Consider the following 23174-nt stretch of genomic DNA (forward strand, 5'->3'; position numbering starts at 1 on the left):
ATCCCAGTCCACATGGACATGCAAGCTCCGGTCCATTCTAACCAAAATACAAAGGTTCATATCAACGATTCAGGGTATGCAAACTCCAAAACAATACAAGGTGAAAGACATCATTGCGGAAAAGAGACAAAAGTGAAAGCCTACCGAAAGAGAATAAGAAAAGAAATCAAAGCGCGGTGTCTGCCGTGAGTATCTGTACAGCTGTGAGGGGAAATATAGAGACATGACAAGGATGATATATAGATATGATAAGAGTTGAAATAAATGAATTCACGCTGTGCCCGGGGAATCTAATAGAATGAAAGGGAGATGGTGCGTCGAGCACTGCATCTCTTGCTGCAGAGATCAACGCAGAGAAATGCAATCAGACAGGGTCAACAAGGCCGTCTCCCTCCGGCCGCTCGCAATGGGGCGGGAACCGGAACGTGTCGAAGTGGTGGCAAGGCCAAGGAGATTTAATAGATTTAATCGCCGACCTCCTTGGGTGCTAAACTGGATAGCACTGGTCTCCGGGCCAAGATTTCACACTCAAATGTGAGCAGAAACCATACAGGTTGGCATAATAGCCCATATTGTGCGGGTATATTGTCAGCAACGACAGCGCCACCCGCATGAGCGCCAATTGGTTTTCACAAAAGGCGAGCCTTTCAGCTAATGATCTGTCTGGCTCCCTCTTTTCCCAGAACACCGGGCTCAGTCGGCTTGGGACTGCGGTCACGGCCCTTCTTCCGACTGAAGAATGATAACATACCATTGGCTTGTTTGCCCTTGTCATCACCATTCTCCATTCCATCTGCGGGAAGGGCATTATGGGCCAGCTCACTCCAGCTGCCATGTTCGTTCAGAACCATTTGTACGCCTCCACTTTTGCTCATTTGCCGGGTGGCACCGCGGTGTCGACTGTTGTGGCTGGGGGGAAGGGGTCGGTGGAAGGACGGGGCAGGCGGCGGCGAAGGTGACAAGCGGGTTGGTGGGGAAGAAGGAGCCTGGCCAATTGTGGGATCATTGGGGTCGAGTGTCTCGCTGAGTGTAGTCATGGTTTCACTCGGTGGAGCACGGTAGTGCGAGCCGTCGGCGTGGATGGTGGATGTATTTTTAGACGGGTCGGGCTGTGAGAATTGACGGGCATGTACGGTTGGGTTCGCTGGGATTATGATGTTCCCTTGGGTGGTTGTGGCCATTGGTAAACACTCCTCGGGATTTCTGAAAGACATTGTTAGCACAGGCAATTGTCTAGATGGGAAGATAAACCCACATTACAGCGGCAATAGCTTCCGCGGCATTGCCTTGGTAACTAGTCAGAGTGTAGTCAAACGGTTCGAACATCGTTTCAATGAGCCGATGAAGCTCATCATCTCGGATTTCCTTCGCAGTAGCATCATCCCTTAATTCAGCGCGCGGTTTTTGCCTGCGCGCTCTGGCCTCCAAAGGCGCTTCCTCAAGGAGTAGTTCCTCCAGGTCGTAGGTCGCATCAAAGTTGGTTTTGTCGCTTGACGGGACGAATACTGGCGGGATCTGTTTGCGCTCCAGGGCGTTAAAGTCGATTTCGTTGAAGAACATGTGTGAGGTGTAGCTCTCAAACCCGATAGCGCCAATTCGTTGACTCCGGTCTTTTTGCATCAATGATCCCAACGCCCGCAAACAACCTACTGATACTGCGGGATTGGTGACATAGTATTTTGGTTGCGCCTTCTTGATATTTTCGCTCAGTGTTTCTTGGCTTCGGCCTTCAAATGGTCGCTGCACTGAAAGTTAGACGGGGACAATAGAGGAGGAACCGATCTCCCATACCTTATTGTAGATGCACTCGTAGAAAGTGACACCTAATGACCACCAATCGACCTCAAAGGTATAACCAGTTCCTTCGTAGACTTCCGGAGCTAAGTAGGCTAGTGTTCCTGACTTGCTTGTAAGAGGCTTGCCTGGTCGGTAATCCGATGCCACGTTCTGCAAACTCAAGTTAGCCGAAGCTCACGTAAAGGCGATCCACGCTGATAGAACTTACAAAATCAGCCAAGTGAACATGCCCATCGGAATCCAACAGGACATTGTCCGGTTTTAAATCTCGATGAATGATACCCTGCGAATGGATATACTTCAGGGCACACCCCAGTTCTGCCATCCAAAACCGCACCGCATCCTCTGTGAAGCATTTTCGGGAGATATGGAATCGAAGATCGCCGCCGTTCATTAAATCAACCACAATATAGCTTCAACTCGGTCAGTAGTGGGTGGTAAGGGTCGATTCACGATTACTCACATATACTCCATGTCCTGGAAACTGTATCTCAAGTTGCAAAGGAACGGATGGTTCAGATGCTCGAGCATTCTCCGTTCACGAATTATATTTCGTACGCTTTCTGAACGGACCACTGAAACGAGTTGTCAGTTATAGCTCTCTCAGCTCAGCAGCTTTGGAGCTCCCAACGAACCTTCCTCTTTGCGGATATATTTTAGGGCGAATGTAAGACCTGTGTCCTTTCTTTCGACGATCCGTACTTTTCCAAATGCGCCCTTTCCAACAACTCGCAGGAGCCGGAAATGATTGAGGTTGACTAGTAAAAAAAAAAACGATTAGCATATAATTCGAAATAATCCTCGGCGACTCAGTAAGACTTGTCGTCCTGAATCGTGAGCAGTAAACCTACCTGCATCGTTGCAATTCACTGGTTTCCCCTGGGTGTTTCCCATGTTGTGAAGATAAACCGATGGTGGAAGTAATTAAAGTTGACTAGTATCTTTCTAGCAACATCACACTTGTCACAAAATCCCTCCGGTTGAATAATGATGGGTCAAAAGCGGTATTCGAGCAAACCACGAGTGGATATAGAGGAGACGGATTTTCGGCGAATATTGAGCTTAAATCGCAATCTCCATGAGAGGTTGAACTGCGAAGGTAAAACGGCTGAGCGGGGGTCGAATGTTTCAGAGTCGGGTGAAGATTAACGATGTAGGACTAAATGTAAATTTCTGAGGTCTAGACGAGACTAGATGAAACAAGAAGGCCACCAGAGCTCTTCCAGAGTAATAAACGAGATCTGAGGTTCGAAGCCTACAGGATATGTATATCGAGAAAACGTGAGGGCCTGGGAGCTCGCGAAACACACCAGTTTCGGGTATGTTAAGGAACCAAAAAAAGGAGACAAGGTAGAAAAGAACCTGTTAAATGACACACCAAGAATTTCTTGTCTTCGGGAAGTGAAGCAGATGAAAGAAAGGGGATGAAGCGGGTGAGCGGTCTGGAGGAAATGGCAGTAATTGCGGGCCAATCACGCGTGACGCGCAAAAAAATGGGGAAAGGGGGATGAAAGAAAAAGGCACTTTTACTATGCTTATTCTGGTTTTCAATGCCGTGTGATCTACATCGTGCACCTACTATTCAGGACTAGTTATTTTGTGGGAGATATCGATTCTCGTGTCTCTTGGATCTACGATAATGTGTTATGGAGGTGTTGAACGATGACGACTTCCACACGGATATACATATCCCTCCCCAACCGTCTCCGAACATCGGGCTTTTAAGGAACGAAGTTAGGTGGAGAGCATATAGCCCTGGCCCAGTTCGACCGGGGCCCGCTTAGGCAGAGCGGAGGCTATGATATCCGCTAAATGCACAGACTTTTCACTTCAGTGACTGGTCCATTATGATCCTAGACGAACATCCTGGTGATCAAAATTCAATTTGAAACAGGTGTTCTTTGGGGATTTAGGGGGTGTGGTAAACGAGAGGGCTATGTATAATACGATGTAGATCACTATTTAGGAATTCAGTGTACCCTACGCCCTACAAGATTTCTCTCTTTGTGAGACTGTGTGAAACTTGATGATCTGACCAGGTTCTCTGTCTTATTCTGATTCCTTGGAGTTCCAATTTGGAATATCAAGTAATCACATATGCTTTGATTCTAGAACCAACCAGGAGCTATCCTAGAAACATGCAATCGACTGATCACTCTCTGCCACGCGTGTGAGATGTCCTACATATTTCTCCCATATCTCGTGGACGCCACGTTATTGACCTCCCTAGGCCCAAACGCAAAGTTGTCTCGGGAATTGTCGCGTAGAACGGTCCTGGAATGCCTGTAGAATATTCGATGTTCGATTTGATTCCTCACATACAGGACTTTTGTCGGCTGCAGTTGGATCAAGCCCGGATTCTAGGCGGGTCTTTTTGGCGTTTTGCTCCACTAGGGCGCAGATATGCTGGACACGTTGTTTGTCTAACACTTTGGCTCTATCAATTTGAGTATCATTGGTTCCACGAAACTTGGCATATGCATGCGGGCGCAGTCAGATTGTTAGTGCAGGGTTCTAAGTCCCTGTCAGGGACGACCCTTGGAGAGCAAGCACCCACTAAGCTTATTAAATGGCTCCAGGGATTCAATGATGATCCTTGTCAACTGGGCGTTTCGTAAAACAAAGGGGTTTCGGCTATTTTGACTTTCAAGAAACCAAGCCGAGATGGGGCTGTTTATATTATTTATATTGTTTACATCACATATGTACTATATGCACGAAATTTGTGATAAATAGAGAGATCATATCATTGCGTGACAATTACAGTCTCCGGTTACGTGGCCTCTCTGTGTTGGCATATTTGTTCTCATCTTTAAGTCTCAGCAGATAAAACAGAAGAGATTTGAATATGTAATATATACATTTCAAAGAATCGATATACTCTATTACCTAAACTTGATATAAGAGTCGATTAATGGCATATACGAATCGCCATACGGAGTACGGAGTACAAATTGCAGCATTGAGAAAGTACGAGTGTACCCACGTATATATCCATGCATCTCTACATATTTACCCCGTAATGTGGACGATATTGCCAGGCAAAACATGTTTAACATAGGGAATGACTCCTATTTCTTAAAATAGAGTTGGTCTTCCTCTTCAGTCTTCATACCCAGCCCTAGATGAGCTTCACCTGAACGCCAGTATCTAGCCGAAATGGCAGTACTTACATACCATTTTGTGTCTGAACTGTGCTTAGTCCTTTTCGCTTTTGATGTTATCCTGATTTAAATATTTCAAGTTTTCAATGTGAATATTTATTGCATACCTCTGAGAATGGAAGTTTAGAGATGGCTTGGTCACGGGGTAGCTCCTTCCCATAGCTTTCTCGACGTGAATACCATTTCTCGACCTCGCCGTTTCTTCGTCTTTCCTACTTTCTCCATCACTCCCAATCAAATTTCATTATGGAGAGCTCTGAAAAGCCTCGGCCGCTGCTACAGCACCCAGAGAGTTCCGGCATTGATGTTCTAGATTTCTCCTTCAGCAAGCCCGCCTCACACAAGCCCTTGTACTCGCGAAACATGACCAAGCAGGCACCCATCCCCCATCCTTCAATTGATAATGCCCGACTTTCAATGGAACCGATGGGAGAGGAGGCAAGTCGCAACCATCAACCAGCCAGGCCAGACACGTATGTAGATGACCCAGGCTGATCTCAGATGACACCACTGTTCACAATGAACTAATATGCTCTCTTGGTGTCAGTCCTCTCAATCATCGCAGCGGCGAGAAAGAAGGAACCCCCAAGGCATCAATCCCCGCGGGACAACCTGTGATTTCTCAGCCACCAAGCCGAGGCTCAACAGCACCTAAACCCAACAAAAACAGCGGCAGTCGCTCTGCACCGGGTGAGGGTAAACCAAGTTTCCTACAAAGGCAAGAAGTAATAATTTGCCAGCCAAACAAACCCACCGGGATTGATATCCACAGAGAGACTATTGGGCCTACGGGAAGGGCTGTTGACCTGGGTCAAGAGCGTGTTGTCGACTTTGACAGGACGGATGAACCTGAATCTGCCTTGCTCGAGACAATCCAGGTACAACGGCTTCACGGGGAGAGGCAAGAAATCCAGGAGAACCCATGCTCTCGCGCACCTCTCAAGCTTGTCCATAATCAGCTTAGGGTGCCACCGCGACGTCGTGTCGAGAAGGAAACATCTTCGAATCAACAGGCACCGCCCGTTGGCGGCAAGAGCGGTGTTCAGCTCAGTGAGAATGATCTATTTGAGCTTCTCATCACGAAAATGAGACACCGAGAGGAAAGCGAGCAAGCAGCTACAGTTGCTCAGCGGCAAATCACGAATGAGAACATGGGCTTGAAGGAAGATAATCTTAATTTGCAGGACCGTCTCATGAAATGCCAAGGACAGCTCGCCAAAACATCATCTGAATCAAGATCTCAGCGCGCACAAATAGACAAGTGGAAGGCGAAACTCGGCACATTCAAAGGTGTCCTCAACGAACTTGGCCGTGAATATGGCGCAGTCCGGGAGCAAGCCAAAGAATTGAAAGATGCAACTATGTCTCTTAATCGAGAGAAAATCGAGATCCAACACAGTTTGAATGAGATCAAATTGAAAGTTTCGACCAATGAAGAAGTAATTCGGGATCAACGCGAAAGACTTTTAATTTCCGAGGGAACGGTTGCCAGTTTGAGGGAAGCCTTAGACCATTCAGAGAAAAGAGGTGATTTGATCAAGACGCAGCTATCAAATGAGAACAAGCGAATCGTGACTCTAGAGGCCTACATCCAAAATGAGTGTCAGAGCCAGTCACGATATTTAGGCCTGGTCAGAAACGATCAGCGCAGGATGACCGAAAAAGTTGACTCTGCTTGCAAGTTGTTTACCACATCTTGGGTCAAATCCCAGGACAATATCCTGTCAAAACTGAGTCCTGCGCTTGAGCATTGTCTCGCTTCGGTTCAGGGGTTGAAAGAACAGTGCTCTGCCGAATCCATAAATGTTCAAGCCTTCACCAACAGTGTTCAGGAGGTAACATCTCGGTAAGTCTTGTGGAAGTGTGGCAAAGGAACAACACATGTCGTAGACTGACTTTGTTTCTAGTTTCAACTCCCTGGCTGGTCAGGTCACAAGTAACGTTGACCGAAGCACAGAAATGAGCAAAAATGTGTTTCAAGCCCTTAAAGAAGCCCTTCAAACAATCGAAGGCAATCTCGGTCCGTATTCGTCGATTTTCAAACAACTTGCTAATAGCGAGAGTTGCTACGGAAATTTGCAACAACAGCTTCAGATTGTTCAGCCAATGCTCGATGGCCTTGACGCTTCTATCAAGGCCGTGGGAACAACAGAAACAGACCTTGTCCGCGGGTTAGAAACGTTCAGCCAGAAGCTTTCCGAAGCTCGAATCCCGGCAGGAAACCCTATTCTGGAGATAGAAATTTCTAAGAAATTCGATGAGAACACGCAGTTGCAACTTCAACTACAAGAAATCTCGCTTGAGGTTGAATCTCTTCGAAAGCACCTTGCCAGCAAATCATCTGAGAATCAACATCTTCAGCATGCTTTGACTGGAGCTGTTACTAATGAGCAAGCATCGAAAAGTCAAAATGCCCGCTTGGAAATTGAGAAGACCGCCTTGCAAGGCGAGCTTCAATTGCTCGAGCAAAGAATCCGAGAAGAGTTGCACGCCGCAAGCATCAAAGTGCAGGGTCAGATCAAAGCTAAATTGGAAGAACAAATCCAAGGTCTTGAGACAGAAAATTCGAAGCTAGGAAGAGACTTCAGTAACCTTCAGGCGCAGCTTGCAAATGTCCAAAGATCTTTGGTAAGCCCGACCGTGCCTGATGAGGCAGTGGTTCGCTAACAGTATGGAGACCGAGACCGAAAAGAAAGCCGAGGACGAGCGACTGGAAAAGGTTTCCATGGTAAGCAATGCGGAGCATAGTCTTGAGGTGTTTTACTGATAAAAGCAGCACCAGGAATCACAGAAACGAATTGAGGAGCTAAATGTCTCTTGCTCAAAACACATCACAGAGGCCAAGGCCAATGAGGCCCAATCACAATTACTGAAAAGCTCCGAAGCCACTCTCTTCGCGGAAAGGGAGAGGCTCCGCGAACAGCTTCAGCAAGCAAACGGAAAGACAATCGAACTCGAAGCGAACCTGGGGCTGAAGACCGAGTCTGTAACACTGAAAGAGAAAGCGGCGCGGGAAGCAGAAAAGAGGGCCGACGTACTTGAGCTAGAAACGGCCCAAAAGACTGAAGAGCTTGCAGCAATGAAAGAAAACCTCGCCATGCTCAGATCACGGTCATCGGCTTTGGAGAAGGTTGGGGAGGAGGCTGACGCTGAGATAATTTCACTCCTCCGCCGGGCTCAAGAGGCTGAAAGTTGGCAAGCGACAATAAGAGAAGGGTTTGCGAAGGTGATCGAGGTACATCCTGATGAGCCTTTCGAGCAGACATGGCAGAAACTGGAAGACATCATTCAGTCCTCGCTTGCTCGGCCGTCCACCACTGGCGATACGTCTTGCACCAAGCTTCACGGCACGGGGAATATGGAGGGGACTGAAGGTATCAATCTGGCACTGGAGCCAAGAGGGGCCAGAAACGATGATCTCTTGGAAAATAAACAATCAAACAATGTGGCTCGCAAGCCTGCTGGAAACATGCAGACAGATGGACCTCTAGCGCCAAATACTTTTAGCCCCCCGAAGGCTTTGAAACACGGCGATTGTGTTGACTCTCTGCCGAAATTCCCTGCTGGTCACGGTCATATCGTTCCCTTTTCAAGTCTCCATGACAGACTGTCGCGGGAAAATAGCATGTCACTTTTTAATGACCCAGCTGAGCTCGAAATGCTCTTTATGTCAACTCCAGATCTCCAAGGAGCTTCGATGCCAGATGATGCCCCCAAGAAATCCCAAGAACAGCAAAAGGTTCCAGTTGAGTCTCTGAAAATGAATCAAGATCCCAATCAAGTTAACCCGGTTCTCGGGATGCAACCTCCCAGCGCCGATGACAGCATAAGCGAAAGACCCCAGTCCGCTCTTGGAAATATTAACAGTTCGCTTGTTGACAAGTCTGCCAGTAACGAACAGCCCAACACCAAGCGTAAAGTAGTCAGCTTCGAGGGGACGCGGGTTTTCACCAAAACAGAGGTTGGTAAAGCCAGACGAATGTCAGACGCAACGGACAACAGCTCTGGAAGAGAGTCTGAAACCAAGGAAGCCAAGAGGACGCAGAAACGGACTTACAGCCGTCTTCGCCAGTCTGTGGCACAGGAGGAAACTTCGATTGAAATGACTACAGAGGTGCAGCCTGCCACCAAACCTTTGGTGGGGAGGTCTCAGCAGGGCTCAATAGATAAGACTGATCAATCTTCACACGCGAACCCAAGGCCACCAAAAAGACCTCGAAATTCAGCCGATGGCCGAGAACGACGACTGAGTCCGAAGGGCTTGGCTTCAGGTAACAGTAGGGGAAACACAGCCGGCCAAGCCAGCATTACGCGAGGCCGCGGTAAGCGCCGCACTCGAGGTAAGATGCTTGATGCATTATCAAGGCGCCCCAGCTGACGGTTGGAAGGAGATCGCTATAATGAGCGCTTCAGCCAAGATGCCGGCTGAGCTGTTCAACTTGAGGTGGCCCTGAGAGGCCATTCCTGCATTCTTATACTTTGATCATGTTGCGCAAATTCTCATTATTCTATCAAAATCAAGGCGCGTGCGCCAAGTCATGGATATTGAAATATTGATTTATAAAAATCAGTCGTTGTCATGAATGGATGGATATGAGAAAAGCCCACGACCAGGGCTCATGCTTCGGAAGGCGATAAGTGGAATGTGGGATATTTATTTTAGTTTTATTGAGGTACCCAAAGCTGTATTGCTCTTAACGCCAAACACAATGCTCCAACAAAAGGAGGTTTACCGCAGAATATCCGAAAAACCGGGGAAACCGGGGAAATCACAATTTCCCGGTTGCATCCAGTAAAATAATGTACATACAGGGGGTTGGTCCCCTGACACCCTTATCGCATTGCCCTAGATCCGCACAAAAGTACGAGATATCGTTCAAGGTATCGGAATGGCGATTGCAACGAACGCAAGAGGCGAAGTTAGATTGGAGGAAAATAAGATATCGAAATCAGTCGGCATCGCGGTGGAAAGGCGGATATCTCTCTCAAGGCGCACAACAATCGAATTGAAGAAAAATGGTCCCGAATGGAATAGCTTATTTGTTCTTTCCACCCTTGGTCGCCTCAAGGAAAAGCACCTGCTTCTTAACGACAGGGTCGTACTTCATCATGCTCAGAGGACGGTGTACACGGGGCCGGATCATCGTGCGGTAATAACCCGTCATGGCCATGGAGATCAGCCGGACGGCAATGGTACGGGACTTCGCTGTGTTGGGGAAAAAGACAATGTTAGCCCTCGGCCGCAAATGAATCCGGGGGTTCTCGGTTTTCGCTGCCCATCGCCCCGTTTCGCGTCCCAATTGAGGGGCGGAGGGGCGGGTGCATCGTGCGATTGAAAGTTCGAGTTTATTCGTCCCACATACCTTTCTTGGCCATCTTGGGCGGCGTCTCGGGGGTGCTTGGTCGAGTTGGCTCTCCGAAACAATTTCGAGGTTGGAGTTGAGCGTTTCCCGTAGGTCACGTGGTACATGCTTAGTCATTTTTGGCCGGGATTCAACTCACACGGAATTATTTTGAACTTACTAAGCATAAGTACATGGATTAATCGTGCTATGCTCGGGACCATTTACCTATTGTGAGTGGACCCGCGGGATAACAATGTGAAGATTACAAAGGTTTCTTTTGTATGGTAACTCCATATAAAAGGTACATAAACATTGCAGTATATATAGTCTATCTATTCTCTATTTTCAGGAAGATATATTGTAAAGAGCATCTCAACCACGTGTTATCTACCTTGGGCAATCCACTATGCTTGAAGTAAGAGAATCTTCACTTTTCCAAAGTCCGCTTTACACTTCTGTATTATATTTTAGAATTAATTTTCGTCGATTGAGCCAGTCTTACATTATTGCTTTGTTTTTTTTTCCCTCTTTAGCTAGCTCGAGATTTGGGCTTATGTGTTCATGGACCTTATAACTAGAATTGGTATACAAAAGATACATGATCCTTCCACTATTTGCAATCTGGCGGGGCGCAGGATTAATCTAATAATTGAAGCTTTAATAAGGATCACCAAAGGCTTCGCTATTTATATACCCCCTGAGCCTATCGATGGGCCAGCACCTACCACGCCCTCGCAAGTTCTTGGATTTTCTTCCGACATAGCAATTACTCTTTTCGGTCATCTACTGATCGTCAATTCAGTATAAGCTTTAACAGAAGCGTGGATGATCAGTAGGATATTGATTATTGGTTGCCTTGTCAGCTGTGGATGTCCCCAAATGTGCGAACTGAGTTGGGGTTGCCGATCTTTCCAAGAAATTCCCAAATTTCTTAATCCGGAGTAGGCCGGCACCAGCGCCTTGATAATTAATATACTTAGTATCTGCAACTAAGAAAGTTCTAGTTAGGTCTGCAAGGTCGTTTTTACACCACCGTCTTGCCGATGTGACGCTGTGCAGGCCCTGAAACTCTTTCCCCCGCAGTAATCCCGGCCATCCAGGCACAAATCACCTGAGGCCCTCCCTATAATCCCAAACTGGTCTTAGTAATGTCCAAGTACAGCTATTGTGGCTGAATAACGTAGTATTTCGGCTCTTCTGAGTTAGTATGTCTCACCCTTTGCAGAGCTGAAGGATCGACTGCATAACCGAAGCTGACGAGGTGATATGAACTATGTAAAAGAAAAGTCATTCGATGGCAATTCGCCGTTCGGTTCGCCGGAGTGGTATCTACTAGTCTAATTGCTTGATGTCTCAGGATCCAGAAGTGTTGATAAAGGACCACTTGCCCCCGGCCCTGAGAAGCAAGAATCATCTTTTTCACATTCTTTTCTACCGCAGTCATGATGACCTACACTCGCACAATTCCCTTTGCCCTTTTTGCCTTGTTGGGCACAGGATTGGCCCAAACCGTGGATGGCCCCGAGTTCAACAAGCCTAACGCTGGTCCCCCAGGAAGCTATTTCGCCGCTGGCTCGTCTATCCCCGTGGCTGCCTTGAAGAGCGCTGCTGCGAAGGCTACCACTGCCGCAAATAAAGGAACCTATCCCATCAGCAGCGATAGCGGAGCTAAGAAAGTGACCATCCACAGCGACTGGTCCAAATTTAGCGAGGTATATATTCTCACCAGTAGCTAGTTGCAAGATTCACATGTTAATCAATGATAGGGCGCGGCATTTGTTTGGACCGCGGATATGGATGTCGACTGCGACGGCCTTGACTACAAGTGTGTGGTATGTTGACTGTCACCGTCTGTCTGAGATCTTATTACTAACCCAGTGCAGGGAAACCCCGATGGCCTGCCGGAGACCAACTTCGGTGCTTTGGCTGCCTATGAAGTGCCGTTCATTGTGATTCCCGACACGTTTGCAGGAGCCTACGAGACGGCTCTTGAGGGAAACAACATCGGTGCGGTTATCTGGTATGGTTTCCCCCTTTTAATGTTCTAGCCCTGTCCTGTTCTAACTCAAAGTTAGTGGTGGAAAGATGTTCTACGGTATCTTTGGAGACACCGATGGCGATGACCCCGAGGTTATCGGCGAGGCCTCATGGTTGATGGCCCGTACCTGCTTCCCCGATGATGATCTGAATGGAAACAACGGCCACGTAGAGGCTGATGTTACCTGTAAGTTTGGAAAATCTACGACTTTAGTCCGACAGCTACTAATCCAATAAGACATCCTCTTCACTGGTGCCAACTCGATCCTCCCCAGCAGTGCTCTCACCAAGAACTACATCACCAACTTCACCACACTGCGCTCTATGGGTGACAAGCTCATGACCGCTCTTGCGAAGAACCTCAACCTGAGTGGAGGTGGTGGCTCTACCACAACCACATTGAAGACCACAACTACCTCTAGCACCACCCCTACTGGAGGTACTTGCTCATGGGTGGGACACTGTGCCGGTAAGATTTCTTCTTCTCCTATTTCTTCATGGTTACTAATCAAGTTTCTAGGTGCCTCTTGCTCCGATGAGAATGACTGCTCTGATAACTTGATTTGCAAGAGTGGAAAGTGTGCCGCTGAATAATTGAAGCCAGATAACCATGTGGGATTTGATCCAAGGGAAAACATAGCTTAGACAGTGGAGATATGGAGGGCTCGATAGCTATGGATAATGTGTGTTAGGTTATACACGGAGCACCTCGTACGAAGAGTGAGAATAAGACTTGCATACTTGCATATGGAGTAAAGGATTCCTCGGCTTGTCCTTCCTGTTCCCTTGATCTATAGACACTTTAGCGGGTTTGGCATTGGAATTAGCATTAGCGCGTCGTTCCTTCGGTAAACGGGTTTTAACATGCAAGTGCGGATTCCCCGATTACCGCGTAACAAAGCAATGATCATCCTTTACTATTAGGCCCTGGGGTTTGTAGATGGCTACATACGCGGTAACTGCATAAATGGTCGGAGACTTGCGCTTACTATCGCCATTTTTGTATAACCGCGAGCTGAAAGCCAAGAACAGGCCACTAATGGGGAACCCCTTTTGCAAATGAAGTATAAGCTACAACTATAATTCACGACTTCAGTCGCTATACATGGACCAAAGTGAAGGTTGGCCCTTGCCAGAACTTAAGGGCACCTGGCAATATCTACGAGCAGCCTGTAATTGAACCTAGGAAGTGAGCACCGGATGGATCCCTGTAGATAATTGGTCATTGTCAGTGATTTTGAAAATTCCTTCAATAATAAAAAGTAGAAATGGTTGACAGTGACTTCAGTACTCTACCTGGCCCTCTAGTGCGGTATTCCTCTGAAAAGTCAGGTCTTCCTACTGAATTCAATGTTTGAAGAGATAGAAATATTCGGAGTGGTGAGACGTGTATGTCGGTGCGCCCTATCGTGGGCCTAAGAGCCGGGTCTAAATCCCAGCCCATTCGTGGGTTGGGCTTTGGGCTTTGTGGGCTCTGCGGAAGCCTAAGTCAGGATCGGGTGGAGGTTCTAAGGTCATGGACCACCCGGAAGGTCACTTCCAGGTCTAGTATGTTCTATATTGCCTTTGTTTTTGTTTTTAGACCATATTCAACAGCTTTGTAGTTACCTAGACTGCTAATTTCCTAGAAACGACCACGAATCTTACTCCATAGGAAGACCGTAACCGCTGCCATCCGTTAAATAGACCTAGCTAGCTGGAACAAGTCGCTAAGGTGGCCTTGGTGCTGGCAAGTTACGATGCAAGCTGGGTAACAGGAGTATGCTTACCCGTAGATGGTGGATACACGGCTCGTTACTTTGATTAGATCATAGCTTCATTATTGCTAGTGGTATTTATAGTGTTAATACTGTGGAGTCAGATCCTTTTCCTCCCTACCCTTTTCAGGCCCAACACCAATTTCCCCTGGTAGATGATCATTTGTGTCCAGGTCAAACTCAGCCTTGTCAATTGTAGCTCTGAAACCTGTACCAGACCGTCCATATACTCGTCTGTAGTGAAACAAATTCTCGTTCTCAGAGCCGCTCCTTTCTCTTCCATGATCGCGTGATCTAGGTGGGGAGCTCCGCGACCAAGCCTACAAATAGTTGCAATAGTCTTCAAAAAGCCTTGAGTGTATTCCTAAAAAAGGACGGGGGTCTGGGTCAAAATGCAGAGGGGGGGCATTTTGAGCGTCGTTTTAGTCGCTAGTAGAAACGGGGGGAACAATCGTTGAAGTTAAGCGTCAACAACACCTGGGCAGGACGAGGATGACCAGTACTGAGTGCGGAATCGGGGTTCAAGCGACTATCTAAAGTTACGGGAAAGGTGGCCGTTTCTGGCGCCAGAGGCTGTCATTTTCGGTGTCGATTCCGCAGGTCCCTATATTATTGTAACTTCATATATTTAAATATTACATTTGTTCAAATTCAAGGCTCAAAAACAGGCTATAAACACACTGTGATTTTCATAAATCATGTCTTCTGTTTAACTACAATCCTTTCTATTTGGAGTCGGAATGGACATCGAAATGCATGCAATGTGAAAATATGCATTGAGTCATTGAGGAAGCTAAGTTCTGGACTATGAAATCCGACAGATAATCAATAAAAAAGACTGGAGGTTGTATGGGCTATACCTAGACATTACAAAGCTTTCTCGTGTCTTGCTATTGGATGAAAATGACGAATAGGCGGGGATCCCCATTAAAACAGACATATAAATCCAGTCGCTAGGGAACTCTCTTTGGCACTTCTTTACATATTTCCTTCTCTGTAGCTTTGTCTATACTGGTTCCTTCATAAATTATGCGCGCTATTCGGGTCCACCCAGCTTCCGTATCTTCTTTGCCTTATTCTCCTGCCAATCCAGCCCCTTCCTCCTCGCTTCACCTTGACCAAATTCCTCAACCTAAACCAAAATGTCAAGGGGAACTACTAGTCAGAGTCAAGGCAACCACCGTTATTCGTGATGAGTTGACATGGCCAGAAACATATGCGACTGAGTACGCCATTCCAGGCCACGACTTATCCGGGATTGTGGAGGAAACCTATAAAAATCCTGGCGACGTTCAGTCCATATTCAAGTCTGGAGATGAGATCTTCGGAATGACACATGCAGATCGAGGATCGGCCTGGGCTGATTATACTGTTGTCAAGGAAGAGGAAATTGCACAAAAGCCTAAGAACTTGAACTGGGAGCAGGCTGCTTCTTTGCCTCTCAGCGCCTTGACAGCATACCAGGCTTTATTCAAGCATGGTGGGATCCCCCTCCCAGTCCAACCTAATGGCGACGAAAGGCATCTTGCAAATGGTCAGAAAATACTTGTCACCGGAGCTTCTGGTGGGGTTGGAATATACCTTGTCCAGCTAGCTGCCGCGGCTGGATTGTACGTCGTTGCCGCCACAAGCTCAAATGCGCGGAACGAGTCTTTTCTCAAGTCTCTTGGCGCCCATGACACCGTCGAATATACACATCTGCAATCTGAAGCTTTTGATGTCATAATTGACACCGTTGGAGGCGAGATCCTCGCTAACTGCTGGAAAATGGTTTCCAAAAGTGGTGTGCTCATATCAGTTGACTCATCTAGCTTCGATTTTGTCAACATTCATAGACAACGTGGATTTTGTGATGGGAAAGAAAACGTCAAGGCGTTGTTTTTCATCGTCAGCAGCGACAGTCGAGCTCTCGGAGACTTAGCGAACTTAGCAGAGGCGGGCTATTTGAAATCATTTGTGGTGGAGACGTACGAACTGACGCAGGCGCGGGAGGCCTATGAGAAAGCCAGCATAAAAGCATCTGGCCACGGAAAGATTGTTATGAGAGTGTAGTGAAGCAATATGAATTTTTGCTGTCACATTATCTTGATTTTCTTTTCATGGGACTTTACTGTTTTTTGTGTAATGGTAGTCAGCCTGACCGGGAGGAGAGGTTTCAGATTGGTCCGACGCGTTTGTAACGCAGAAGTCCGAGGCGACAGGCGACAGATTAAATAGGAAAGCCCCGGATAAATCCGGTGCACTGGATACAGGGTACGACTCCTGGTCTACGCTTCTACCGGGAGGCATTTGGCCGGGGTATGTTTGAGGCAGAAAAGACATTCGAGACGTACGTTCCTACTCCCACTGGCGTGAGCATGTACGCAAAGGAACAACTCCATGTATGAAAACCCTTTGTTTACCTCCGACACAGAACCGCAGTCATCGGAATATTGGGCTGCCGGATTATTCTTCGTGGTGTCAGAAGGGGATCATATGGGGCTGTGGGCCGAACTGGGACTCACCGCACGCTTACATGTAATCAAAGAATCATTGCATAAGTTGGAGGATGGCCAGGAAAATTGACGCTTTAAGGAGCTAAAAGACAAATGATTCGTAGTGGTTCCAGGGGAGCAGATGAACGGAAGACGACACTGAAGACGACAATGAAGGCGAAACAGAAGAGGAAGAGAATGTGGGGACGATTTGAGCGACAACATGGAACCGCAGACATCCGCCACCACAGGACGGCTATGATATTCTGTAAAAGATTGAGAAGATATTTCATGATAGAAATATACGCATTAGTTACTTGTCAGTGTATTATTCTCGCAACGTACTTGTGAGGTACACATACTCGATGTCGAAGCGTGTAGATACTTGACAAAAGCAAATAGGCATATGGAAGAAGCCAACTTTCAAAACAGGTTGGTCCTCTGCCTATGGCATACCAATAGAGAACCATATCATGCCACAGCCAAGCTAAAATACAGCGAAGAAATAGGTCAGGCGTTATTTTCCGGTGGAAGCGGTATCGGTCTTAGCCGGACTAATCTAGGCTTATTACGCCGTCAAATGTCCATGCTAGCGCCCGTGTTCGCCCCATCATTAATACACTCTCCTATCAGAGTCCCGATGTGCCTGAATGGCCAAGGAATATCGGGAAGCATAAATCGATTGGTTTAGCTAGGCCTGTTCCTGCTGGGTCTGTGAGCACCGTTGTGGACTTTTGGAAGGGGTCTGAGTGACCGATTTGGATGGGTTTAATATTTGGTAAGTGCAAATGCCTGCGACGTTTGAGGATGCTGTTGGGCTCTTGGTGCAGAAATTGGGAAGATGGGTATAGGTGTACCTGGGTGAGAGTGGTACAATGAGGGAGATGGTACATGGGCCGTTTGAGAGGAAGTACGGGGTATGGTTATAACCTCCAGAGGTGTATGATGGCCAATAGTCTAGTTGCAGGGGTAGGATGCACGTTAAATTGGTCTGGCACGAAATAAATAGACGGATACGAACGGATGTATGGATATGCTCGAGAATGAAGATTTGTATACCATTGTTCAACTCTACACATAATTCGACTACTTCTAGAATTATCTACACACAGATCTTTACAGATCTTTAGAAATGAACATAGAATGGAGAAATCCGGTGAGACCTGAGGTACGCGCCCTTAGCAAATGTGCCAAGAACCACCGGGGATATTTAAAAGAGCCAGAAGCCATGTGGCTGAGGGATGAATGTATATAATTGGCCCAACTTTATTGAGGCGTGACGCTATTGTGCTCAGGTATTTCTACGCAGTACGAAGTACGATCTCCTAGAAATAATTATATTCGATTCTCTATTCTCAAGTTCATTTTCTGGGAAGGAAATTGAGGATCAGGCTGACACGCTTTATAAATCTCATAGATCTCAAGTGTCTAATTAAACATGTACGAACCCAACCCTCCAATCATACTGATGCTAAATAAGTGCGTCTGAGGCTGGATCAATTAAGTCGGATTGGCAAGAGTCTAAGCAAAATGTCCACAAATGAACGAGAGACATCTACCGCGAGGCGTTTCTTGGCAATGGTTTCATTGTCCCATACTCTTCCGGACTGACTCTCCTCCCATTTGGTCGAAGCTATCACTTTTACTAGCACAGGGGGCTCATTATGCTTGGCTTCGTTTAAAGTCCCCCACTAGTGGCTCGGTCAGCTTATTACTCCTCATATGGTTCAGTATGTGGAAACCTGAAACGGCTTGATGCAGGGTATGTCCCAACATCTCAGCGGCATATTTCAGACTATAAGCCCCGGACACCCATGAAGTCCCCTATTCTGCCTTCACAATTCTTCAGTCTCTCATTTTTCAGACACTTGCTGGAGTCAAGTTGTCTATCCATTCTTTCCTACAAATACATTCCTTTCTACAAATACATTCATTTCTCACGTTCCTTCCAACTCGAAACAATTTCACCCAAAATGATGAACTCTTCCCAGCCTTCGGGCCGGCATGTCCTAACAAAGAGAAACCTCCTGGTATCCTGCGTCCTGGGTCTCTTTTTCCTTGCCATTGGGATGAACCTCCGAGGAGAATCCGGATCTGGACACAACCAGAAGATGTCCAAGCGCGACACCACTAGTACTGACGATACCGATATCTGGCAACCAGAAGCGGGAGTCAAATGGCAAATCCAACTTGTGGACCCCATCGAAGACACCACCGTCGATGCCGACATCTGGGACATCGACCTCTTCGAGAACACCGCTGAAACAATCACCACTCTCAAGGACAATGGCCACAAGGTTATTTGCTACTTCTCGGCCGGCACGTACGAGGACTGGCGCCCCGATATTAACAAGTTCGATCCCGAAGACTTTGGCAGCAACCTCGATGAATGGCCAGGCGAGCGATGGCTCGATATCACGTCAGACAAGGTCCGCGCGATTATGAGCTTGCGGCTAGATATTGCAAAGGATAAAGGTTGCGACGGTGTTGACCCGGACAATATCGATGCATATGGAAATGAGAATGGCCTTGGGTTGACTGAAGCGGACTCAATTGATTTTTTGACTTTCCTAGCGAAGGAGTCGCATTCCCGTGGCATGGCTATCGGGTTGAAGAATGGAGGTGATATAATCGGCTCCGTTATTGATATAATGCAGTGGTCGATCAATGAGCAGTGTGCGGAGTATAATGAGTGTGAAGTCTATGCTGCATTCACCGAAGTCAATAAGCCTGTTTTCCATATTGAATATTCCGGGGAGTCTCTTGCGACTCGGGACTATGATGATACTACTGGCCTAACTAGCGAGGCTCCCACCGGTAGCGGGGGTACCGTTGCTGACAGTACTGCACCGGAGGGCTCCGATGACGCCACCCTTAACCAGGCTGGCCCCCTTGAATACATTGACCCGAAGGATGGTGCTACTGGCGCAACCACTGAGGCCCCCACCGGTAGCAGCGTTGACCCCAAGGATGGTACTACCACCGGCAGCGGCGATGTCAGCCCCAAGGAGGATACTACTGGCGCAACCACCGAGGCCCCCACTGGCAACGGCGTTGACCCCAAGGATGGTACTACCACCGGCAGCGGCGACGTCAGCCCCAAAGAGGATACTACTGGCGCAACCACCGAGGCCCCCACTGGCAACGGCGGCACGACTGGTGATAGTGTTGCGCCTGAGGGCTCCGATAATATCACCGGCAGCGGCGAGGCTGACCCCAAGGAGGGTACTACCACCAGCAGCAGCGTTGACCCCAAGGAGGGTACTACTGGTGCAACCACCGAGGCCCCCACTGGCAGCAGCGGCACTGCTGGTGATAGCATTGCGCCTGAGGGCTCCGACGATACCACTCTTAACCAGGCTGGGCCCCTTGAATACGTTGACCCGAAAGAGGGTACTACTGGTGCAACCACCGAGGCCCCCACCGGCAGCAGCGGCACTGCTGGTGATAGCATTGCGCCTGAGGGCTCCGATGATACCACTCTTAACCAGGCTGGGCCCCTTGAATACGTTGACCCGAAAGAGGGTACCACTGGCACCACTTCAGGCTCTGACAATACTTCAGCCAGCCTCGCTGCCCCAATTGAGTATCTTGACCTCAAAGTCTCTGATGATACTTCAAGTCCCGCTATCAAGACACCCATTGGTAGCGAGGCTACGGCAACTGAAACTGTCCCTACAGCTAGCACAGATGCAGATACCACCAATTCTAGCAGCGTCAGTTGTTCAACCGGCACTAGCACTGACACTTGTGCTGACATCAATGCCGATGACACCAAGGAAAAACACCTATGTGGACACGGTTGCTACAAGGTTCGCCGCACCAGAGGCATTCTCTCCTCCAAGCTGAAGACATCGGCCTGCAATGCAGCCAACACCAACAAGTTTTCGACTGTCATCAAGAACATGAACCTCGATACCTGGGTTGAATATTGTTAGACAATTAATACCTTGCGGCATTGGTCCTGTCCAGATGCAGGATCCCGTTATGTATGCCAGATATATTACAGCACCTATCTTTCAATATCACATTGTCAACTGGCCCCATATGCAGGTTACCACGCGAGTCAATGCTGACCCCCATGATCCAATTCCCCTTGATTTTACATGTGTTTTACATGCAGATTGTCATATTGTATATAATTCCTCTGTATTCCATAGTTCTGTATCCAGATATTCGGCACTTTAACATGCTTGCGTATACTTGCCCGTGTTGTATTGGTGAGGCTCCTATGGTAACAAATCAGCTTATACGCTAGTTGACTAGAAGGGTTAGGGAATGACCGTCGCTATCCGGTACAGTTCGGAGAGCGTAGAAAGGTACACGAGATATATTACAGTGTAGGAAAAACTATTGTCTTGGCAATTAGGGCGAGTTGATTCGTACAAAGGCTTGAAACGAAATATAATTTTGGTAGTGTTGTTCTATACTGTGCAAAGCCAGCGGACGTTGATTGAAATACCTCTTGTTGTTATGTACTTAAGTTATCTTATAAAAGGTAAACCCACAATTCGGGAAGACACATGTTTTGATCATGAAGTCCTTTTTATTTTTCTGTTGTTTTCTCAACTAAAATTTCTTCTCGTTAACAGACACACCAGTTGACATGAAATAGATAACCGGTCGGCCATCCATCATACCACCCTTTTAGACACACAAAGTCTCGGAAACCATGAACTTCTCATCCCTAGCATTTGTTTCCTTTGGGATTACATTAGCATCCTGGACCTCACACCCCTTCAGCACAGATTCGTGACCAATCTGAGCTCGCCGACCAATCACGCACCCGGTCAATTGAGCCCTGGACTCAATGACGACGCCCTCCATCAAAACACAACGAATGATGCGCGCGGAGATACCAATCTGGCAGTTTGCACCGATCACACTCTCCTTGATAACGGCAGCCGACTCAACAATCACATTCTCACCGAGCAGACAATCTTTCTTTGTAACATTGCTGGGCGAAGCCACGCCCTCGGGGTAGGCAACTTTATGAGCATGTGCGAGAGGTGACGCTGCCTTGCGGCCCACTTCCTCAATGGATGGCAGTTTTGCTAGCAAAAGGGAGGTTGAAAGAAGAACGCCTGTGTTATCGACTCGTCGGATGAACGGGGCTGAGCCTCGGTGGACATATGCTAGGATTTGTGGCAGCTCAGTAGCAGCGGATTGGAAAACCCCATCTAGCTGCACTTTTGCGCACAAGCGAGTTCTGGTAGTGCTCATTTCTCGGAGATCGATTGGTTTGTCGACGAATGCGCCAGTAGGACTACTTTTGGGACTGGAATATTCCTGCTCGGTGGTGTCTTTGTCGAAGTTCATGGTCAGCCCTAGCTTTTCGCCGAGACCTCTTTGCCATCCTGACTTGGCCCATGTGCCTACCAGATCCTCGCTAACGGATTCCAGTCTACTTTGGTAGCGGAGTAGATCTTTGATCCAGTAGGGGAAGACGTAAACATGGGCGTCGCGGAAGGTAGTGAGCATCCTGACGCGTGGACAATTCTGGACGAGAGAACGCCGAATGAGCAGGCCGTTATCTTGTTTTATTTTCTCCTTCATTGTATCCATCGGCATTGACATGACGAGTTTGGATAGGTTAAACCGTGGGACTAGTGGTCCCTTGGGGGCTGTCACGATGGGTGCTTCATCATGCTGGAGCGGTGCGATGGCTACGAAATCAGTTGCTTCTTCTTGGATGCTTTCCTCTCGGTTGTCGGTCTGGTAGTACACAGCTAGACCACCAGATCGAGCTCCGAGCTGACGATCGACGTGGGATTTGGCTGCAGGGGATGGATAGCGAACCTCTCTAGAATCGTTTCTATCGCTGACAACACACTGGGTGGCCATCCACGCCTCGAGAATTGACTCTCCCGGGATTTCACAGATGAGGTCGCAAGGAAGAAGCAGAAAATTAGTGCGGATACATCTTTGAACTTCGGGGAGGCGGAGCAGCTCGGCGGTTCCCATTGTTATCTCAAGGTCTTTTGGTGCGATAACCGAGACCGAGGGCGAGTAGAATGATGTAAGGTACGGGTTTTGGTCCAAGGCGGCCCGAAGTGGAGTGTAGGAGAGTGGGGGGGTGATCAATGTAATATCTGGGGTATAATTAGTCGATATGGTTCAACCGGAGAGATAGAGTGGCAGCGAGATTATTCAGACTTACCCGTGACACCTGATCGTCTGCAAAAGTCAATGGTATAGAATACCATGGGTCTGTTTGCGACTTGCATGAGGCACTTTGGATACTCCTCGGGTCTGGATGTGAATGTGTTAAGTGAACTTCCAGGGCCACACAGGATGAGGGCCTGGAAATTCATGGGACCAGCATGAAGCATGGCTGTCGGAGTGGATGGAGGGCCAAGCGAGTGAGATTATCACGCGTTCAATATGCAACTTGCTCTGAGACGAACGATCAAGGGGTTGTGTGACAGATGTGACATGGAAAGGTCGAGAAGGTTGGAGGAGGAATGTGTTTAAAGGTAGAGCTGGGGGCAGCTTGTTTGCTAGACAGCAGGTAGTTGAGATAGTTGGGATCAAGTGGTCACGGGTTATTTGCTTTAGCTATGCTCCTGGGGATACTATTCAAGGCTCATATATGTCAAC

General features: G+C 47.8%; 8 protein-coding genes across 8 annotated transcripts; 4 read left to right on the plus strand and 4 right to left on the minus strand.

Annotated features, from left to right (window-relative positions):
• Positions 1-647: 647 nt before the first annotated feature.
• On the minus strand, positions 648-2691 carry N7447_001899 (serine/threonine-protein kinase; the record flags this gene model as incomplete). Its single annotated transcript, XM_057226175.1, has 7 exons — positions 648-1203; positions 1256-1740; positions 1792-1947; positions 2006-2210; positions 2261-2372; positions 2433-2555; positions 2649-2691. The coding sequence occupies 7 exons, from the start codon at positions 2689-2691 to the stop codon at positions 648-650; spliced, it is 1680 nt and encodes a 559-aa protein (XP_057090191.1).
• Positions 2692-5207: 2516 nt separating this feature from the next.
• N7447_001900 (uncharacterized protein) lies at positions 5208-9339 on the plus strand (the record flags this gene model as incomplete). Its single annotated transcript, XM_057226176.1, has 5 exons — positions 5208-5434; positions 5509-6807; positions 6869-7589; positions 7639-7689; positions 7738-9339. 5 exons carry the CDS (start codon positions 5208-5210, stop codon positions 9337-9339), a joined length of 3900 nt encoding a protein of 1299 aa, XP_057090192.1.
• A 658-nt stretch (positions 9340-9997) lies between these two features.
• Positions 9998-10441, minus strand: N7447_001901 (mitochondrial 54S ribosomal bL33m domain-containing protein; the record flags this gene model as incomplete). The annotated part of the gene is made up of 1 exon (XM_057226177.1): positions 9998-10441. The coding sequence occupies one exon, from the start codon at positions 10439-10441 to the stop codon at positions 9998-10000; it is 444 nt and encodes a 147-aa protein (XP_057090193.1).
• A 1307-nt stretch (positions 10442-11748) lies between these two features.
• Positions 11749-12937, plus strand: N7447_001902 (glycoside hydrolase family 75 protein; the record flags this gene model as incomplete). Its single annotated transcript, XM_057226178.1, has 6 exons — positions 11749-12018; positions 12073-12138; positions 12190-12326; positions 12382-12530; positions 12582-12812; positions 12864-12937. The coding sequence occupies 6 exons, from the start codon at positions 11749-11751 to the stop codon at positions 12935-12937; spliced, it is 927 nt and encodes a 308-aa protein (XP_057090194.1).
• A 2192-nt stretch (positions 12938-15129) lies between these two features.
• N7447_001903 (NADP-dependent oxidoreductase) lies at positions 15130-16152 on the plus strand (the record flags this gene model as incomplete). The annotated part of the gene is made up of 1 exon (XM_057226179.1): positions 15130-16152. The coding sequence occupies one exon, from the start codon at positions 15130-15132 to the stop codon at positions 16150-16152; it is 1023 nt and encodes a 340-aa protein (XP_057090195.1).
• A 517-nt stretch (positions 16153-16669) lies between these two features.
• On the minus strand, positions 16670-16934 carry N7447_001904 (uncharacterized protein; the record flags this gene model as incomplete). Its single annotated transcript, XM_057226180.1, has 2 exons — positions 16670-16840; positions 16920-16934. The coding sequence occupies 2 exons, from the start codon at positions 16932-16934 to the stop codon at positions 16670-16672; spliced, it is 186 nt and encodes a 61-aa protein (XP_057090196.1).
• A 1613-nt stretch (positions 16935-18547) lies between these two features.
• N7447_001905 (CAZyme family GH114) lies at positions 18548-20512 on the plus strand (the record flags this gene model as incomplete). The annotated part of the gene is made up of 1 exon (XM_057226181.1): positions 18548-20512. One exon carries the CDS (start codon positions 18548-18550, stop codon positions 20510-20512), a length of 1965 nt encoding a protein of 654 aa, XP_057090197.1.
• A 709-nt stretch (positions 20513-21221) lies between these two features.
• N7447_001906 (uncharacterized protein) lies at positions 21222-22906 on the minus strand (the record flags this gene model as incomplete). The annotated part of the gene is made up of 2 exons (XM_057226182.1): positions 21222-22666; positions 22735-22906. 2 exons carry the CDS (start codon positions 22904-22906, stop codon positions 21222-21224), a joined length of 1617 nt encoding a protein of 538 aa, XP_057090198.1.
• Between the last annotated feature and the right edge of the window lie 268 nt (positions 22907-23174).

Source organism: Penicillium robsamsonii (genome assembly GCF_028829455.1).
Source record: "Penicillium robsamsonii strain IBT 29466 chromosome Unknown utg000001l_segment0_segment0, whole genome shotgun sequence".
Taxonomy (NCBI): Eukaryota; Fungi; Ascomycota; class Eurotiomycetes; order Eurotiales; family Aspergillaceae; genus Penicillium; species Penicillium robsamsonii.